Source organism: Geotrypetes seraphini, chromosome 9 (assembly GCF_902459505.1).
Source record: "Geotrypetes seraphini chromosome 9, aGeoSer1.1, whole genome shotgun sequence".
Taxonomy (NCBI): domain Eukaryota; kingdom Metazoa; phylum Chordata; class Amphibia; order Gymnophiona; family Dermophiidae; genus Geotrypetes; species Geotrypetes seraphini.
In genome coordinates, this window is record NC_047092.1 from 123,534,717 (window position 1) to 123,540,716 (window position 6,000).

A 6,000-nucleotide genomic window follows, 5' to 3' on the forward strand; every position below is an offset into this window, starting at 1 on the left:
AGAATTTTGAGTTCACACCAGGTGAAGTTTACAGTGAACTGGCAAGACTCCAGGTGAACAAAGCCATGGGACCAGACAATTTGCACCCAAGAGTGCTCAGAGAATTGAGCGATGTCCTGGCGAAACCGTTGGCTGAGCTATTCAATCTCTCCCTAAGTAAGGGGAAAGTTCCCCTGGACTGGAAATTAGCTAATGTCGTTCCTCTGCATAAAAAGGGTTGCAGGGCAGAGGCTGCGAATTATAGACCGGTGAGTCTCACATCAATAGTGTGCAAACTCATGGAAACACTAATTAAAAGCAAATTGGACACGATCTTGAATGAAGGGAATCTTCGGGATCCCAGTCAGCATGGATTCACCAAGGGTAGGTCCTGCCAATCCAATCTCATCAGCTTCTTTGACTGGGTAACAAGAAAGTTGGACTTGGGAGAGTCTTTGGACGTCGTGTACCTGGACTTCAGTAAAGCTTTTGACAGTGTCCCACACCGCAGGCTGCTAAGCAAGATGGAATCGATGGGGTTAGGAGAGACACTAACTGCATGGGTCAATGATTGGCTGAGTGGCAGACTTCAGAGGGTGGTGGTTAATGGTACCCTCTCTAAAACATCGGAGGTGACCAGTGGAGTGCCGCAGGGCTCGGTCCTGGGTCCACTCCTTTTCAACATATTCATAGGGGATCTGACTCAAAGGCTTCAAGGTAAAATAACACTATTCGCCGATGACGCAAAACTATGTAATATAGTAAGTGAATGCAGTTTACAGAATTATATGGCGCAGGACCTGCTTACATTTGAAAGTTGGTCCTCAACCTGGCAGCTAGGCTTCAATGCTAAGAAATGTAAGGTCATGCACCTCGGAAGCGGAAATCCATGCAGGACGTACTTCTTGAACGGAGAAACTTTAACTAGGACTTCAGCAGAACGAGATTTAGGAGTAATCATCAGTGCAGACATGAAAACTGCCAATCAAGTGGAGAAGGCTTCATCTAAGGCAAGGCAGATATTGGGTTGTATCAATAGAAGTTTCATCAGCCGAAAGCCTGAAGTCATAATGCCATTGTACAGGGCCATGGTGAGACCTCATCTGGAGTACTGTGTGCAATTCTGGAGGCCACATTACAATAAAGATGTGCGCCGAATTGAATCGGTTCAACGGACGGCCACCAGGATGATCTCGGGGCTCAAGGGTCTCTCGTACGAAGAAAGACTGAACAAATTGCAGCTCTACACTCTCGAGGAACGTAGGGAGAGGGGAGACATGATCGAAACATTTAAGTACCTCACGGGACGTGTCGAAGTGGAAGATGATATTTTCTTTCTCAAGGGACCCTCGGCCACAAGAGGGCACCCGCTCAAACTCAGGGGCGGAAAATTTCATGGCGACACCAGAAAGTATTTCTTCACAGAGAGAGTGGTTGATCATTGGAACAAGCTTTCAGTGCAGGTGATCGAGGCAGACAGCGTGCCAGACTTTAAGAATAAATGGGATACCCATGTGGGATCCCTACGAGGGTCAAGATAAGGAAATTGGGTCATTAGGGCATAGACAGGGGGTGGGTAAGCAGAGTGGGCAGACTTGATGGGCTGTAGCCCTTTTCTGCCGTCATCTTCTATGTTTCTATGGTATTCCGTGTGTTAAACCCCTACCGCGCCTTGATAAAAGAATCCCTAAGTGACTTGCCCAGGTCACAAGGAACAGTGTGTACAACTGTGCCTTGTCTGCTTGGGGGTCCTATTAGAATATTTGCCTCAATACATAATAGATTATTCTTTTCTGTATTTATTTTGTATATTCTCTTTATGGATATGGGCTAAGCCCTAAACTTTGTGCAGCTGTTCATATATAAGACAGATATATGCAGGGTAGGTCTTGCATGTTGAAGGTTTTGCTGCATATGTCCTATGTCATTAGATATATTTTGTACGGGTGTAGATAATTTTGATACTTTGTTACTTGTCCACAGTTTCTGATTTCAGATCTCTTTCCACTTTCTTTTCATAGGGTCACTGGGTCCGGGAGCTATTGCTACTATTGTGATTGCTGCTCTTCTGGGCATCTCTGTCATTGTGGCCTTGATTGTCATCACTCTACGAAAGTTCTCTGTTTCCTGAACTCAATAAAAGAATAATTTTTCCAAATTTGCTCCTGGCTGGGGGCTTTGTATTCTTATGTGTGTTTTCATATACTAAATTTCATACTTCTCTCTTTGGGATTCTTTGCTACCTGTTTTTAGAAAGGACAAAGGGATTTTATTCTGTCCTACAACAGAGGTCTTTGACAAATGGCGCAAACTTGCAAAGTGCATCCTGTGCAACTACTAGTCGAAAATGTTTTGATGTTTTTAGGTACTAATAATGGGGAACTGCTATTTTATTGATGTGTTCAGTTCCTTGCATAGATGTTTTCTTTAACCTCCACTCTTGCTTTGGAATAATTTAATGACCTGATCCCTTGTTTAATTCTTCCACTGTCTAAGACCCAGGGACTAGAGGAGTTGACAGAACTACAGTGGTTAGAAATTTCTTAGACATTAAGGGCTCCTTTTACAAAGGCGCGCTAGCGGTTTAACAGGCGTAATACCGCACGCTAAACCGCCAGCTGCACTAGCCACTACCGCCTCCTCTTGAGCAGGCTGTAGTTTTTAGGCCAGCGCAGGAGTTAGCGCATGATGAAAAGTCACGCGCGTTAACCCCGCTAGCGAAGTTTAATAAAAGGAGCCCTAAACATCAGGAATTCAATGTGAAAAAAAGAGAAAGAAACGATTGTTGAGCTGGAACGGAGAACTTAAGAAGCACTGCAGAGAATATGTCATAGCAAAACTGTATAGTGATCAAAGATATAGAAGAATAAATTTGTATAGCAAATATAAAATGAGAGAACAAGTAAATAAACATTTTTCCTAACCTTTCTGTTTGTTGTTTTTTCCTCTCCATCTATGTTCTGTCTCCTCTTTTTGTTGCTTTTTAAAAATTCTTATTCATCTTGAAATGCCAGTTTTTCTTTGTTTTACTGATTCATCTGTCCCCTTTACTCTGTCTCTTTTTTTTTTCCTAGACAAAACAACAAAATCCAAATAGCACCAAAAGGTTCCACAAAGGAAATGAAGCAGCAAAACAACAAAAAGATTGTGGAACAGAAGATTGGATGTACCAGTTTGTAGTTTAATAAGCGTCCAAATTTTAAAAATAAATAAATCGTAAAAACAATCCACAAAGGGTTTATACAGGATAGAAACCAAATAATGTATACAATAAAAATGACCCAACATGGGCCGTCTTTCAGCAAAATAAAAATACCTTCCTCGGGAGGTCTTATAGGGTCCTTGGCTGTCTTAGATATAAAAACATAAAGGTCACAAAAAAATCCAAGTAGTTAAGAGGCTACAAACAAAAGCACAGCTCACATGACTACAATGTAGGCTGGTGTCATCTTTTTTTTTCCTAGATCAAGTACCCTCCCATAATTCCAGAATCACTTTGCCTTTTTCTCTATCATTCTTGTGTACAACTTAATTTTCCTCTACCCATCTTCTGCAACCTTTTGTCCTTTCCCAACCTCTTCTTTTTTCCTGTCCTTTGTAATCTTTCTCTTCCCACCACTTCTGCCTTTCCCTCGCTTCTTAACTATGAGTATGTTTCTCCCTTCATCTTTCTCTGAGTCCCTTCCTCCTATTGCTTATCTCTCATTTTTCTTTCCCCCACCTTTCCCATTCAGGCTTACTTTTTGACATCTTGCTCCCCAAACCTCCTCTTTTTTCTTTCCCCAATGGTAGCCTCTCAGTGACTCTGTACCCTTGTATCTACATTGAAGTAACAGGAGTCACTGTGAACACTCTTCGGAACTTCTCTAGTAGCTGTGCTGTAATTCTGTGACTTCGTATCAAAACTGTGATCCTGATCTAAGAGGTTGTGAGAGATCACACTTGGAGGAGAGATAATATATAGAAACAAAACAAAATAACTCCCCAAAACAAAGGAAATAAGATAATATCTTTTTTATTGGACTAACTCAATGCATTTTATGATGAGCTTCCAAGGTAACCACCGTTCTTCAGATCGGAAATAAGCAAATGTTGACAAATATCAGTATATATAAGGAATATATGAAAGCATTTCAGTAATAGTTTCATAGGAAGAGAGGGGTGGGTAAGCAGGAGACGGAGAGATGACACAACAGTTTTAAGTGTCTTTGTAGTGGGAAAGGAAGTCCAGATCTTTAAGTCCTGTCTGGTCAGTATCATAATATTTCATTATTTTAATTTCAAAGGTGTCAAAATATTTCATTATTTAAATTTCAAAGGTCTTACGTTCTTGGATTGTCTTAAAGTTTCCTTCTAGTATTCTCACCATAAAAATCATTGTTGCAGTGGTCAGTCTTTCCAAAGTGTTGTCCAACAGAGTTGACATCCTGGTTGATATTGCAATTTTTAATATGATATCTATGTAAGTTGATCCTAGTCTTTAGCATCCGGCCTGTTTCACCATTGTAGCATCCTTCTTTGAACTTTGTGCATTGAATGATTATGGTAGACTATTCTGATTTGGCTGGCTAGCCTGGCTGGCCAGGGAGGTCAGCACATATACAGCCAAGACACAATTGCATATAAAGAGAATTTTTATTTGTTATCATTTGCCTCACACAAAATAGAATGGATTTGGCTTACCGCAGCCAAGCACATATAGGCACTAGCCTGTTTTCCCAAGGCCTGCCTCCGCCTATCTCTAGGGAAAACTTGAGAGTTCCTCTTTCTTCCTCAGGGACCTCTCTAGAATAAACCCAGCCTGGGTGGAAATACCTTTCTTCTGTGAGTTCTGCCCCTGTGACTCAACGCTGAGTTCCATAGTCTAGTGCATGCTGGGACTGGTAGTTCCACATTTGATAGCACCTTCTGCTGCCTTAATCTATTACAATGATATACATCACATTAAAACAACAATTTAGCCTCATTTAAGTCAAATTATTTCTTTTTCGGCATATATTAAAAAACAAATTAAAAACAATTTTCCAGTTTGGAACAAGACATTAGGATTTTACAATCAAAACTGATTGATAAATGGGAATATTCTACACTACAGGACCTCTTAAAAGCTAAAGGGAAATATAATGAGATTTCTTCTAAGCTGATAGGAAAAGATTTATTTTCTCAACAGGCATTGTATTATGGAAATTCAAATAAGGAGGGAAGATTATTGGCAAACTATCTAAAAGCAAAAAAATGAAAAACAAAAATAGCGGCGGTAAACGATGAAAAAGGGAATACTCATACTCAAATTGGTCCTATTCTAAAACAATTTTTAAAGTTTTAAAAAGTTCTATATTCTTCTAAGCCTTATGTAGATAAAGAAAAGGATGGATTAGAATTTTTAAATTTAATTAAGGGACCAAAAATTCCTGAACATTTAAAAGAAAGTTTAGAAAAGCCAATATCACTAAAATAATTGCAAACAGCATTGAAGTCCCTTAGAGTTGGATCCACTCCAGGTGGAGATGGTTTCATGGTAGAGTTTTATAAATCTTTTCAAATTACCCTATTACAATATTTGTTAAATTTATATCAGACTCAACTTACTAAAGATTTCATTACAGGTACTATGGCAGAATCATTAACTATAGTTTTGCCAAAGCCAAATAAAGATCCCACATTGGTTTCAAACTACAGGCCTATTTCTTTAATTAATGTAGATGGAAAACTTTTAGCTAAAACTTTGGCTATACGCTTGGCTAAGGCTCTCCCCTCTATTATTGGTATGCATCAAACAGGATTTGTTGCTCAGAGACATTCTTCTAATAACACCAGGTTGGCTTTACATATGTTAAATTTGTCAAAATCCATAAACGATCTGGCCTTTTCTGTATCCTTGGATGCAGAGAAGGCCTTTGATCGAGTGGAATGGTATCATGTATCAAGCATTGGAGTGGTTTGGTATAGGGTCAGGATTTATACAAATGATTCAAGCATTGTATAGCTCCCCTGTTGCTAGATTATATATTAATAATAATT

The 6,000-nt window shown here is 39.6% G+C and overlaps 1 protein-coding gene across 1 annotated transcript in view; it reads left to right on the forward strand.

Annotated features, from left to right (window-relative positions):
- The window catches only part of SNORC (secondary ossification center associated regulator of chondrocyte maturation), a 45,389-nt gene extending 42,483 nt beyond the window's left edge, over positions 1-2,906 (forward strand). The window contains exon 3 of the mRNA XM_033959386.1: positions 2,001-2,906. Coding sequence (XP_033815277.1) covers positions 2,001-2,110 — 110 coding nt within the window. The 3' untranslated portion in view covers positions 2,111-2,906. The remainder of the gene's footprint in view (positions 1-2,000) is intronic.
- The last annotated feature ends 3,094 nt before the right edge of the window (positions 2,907-6,000 follow it).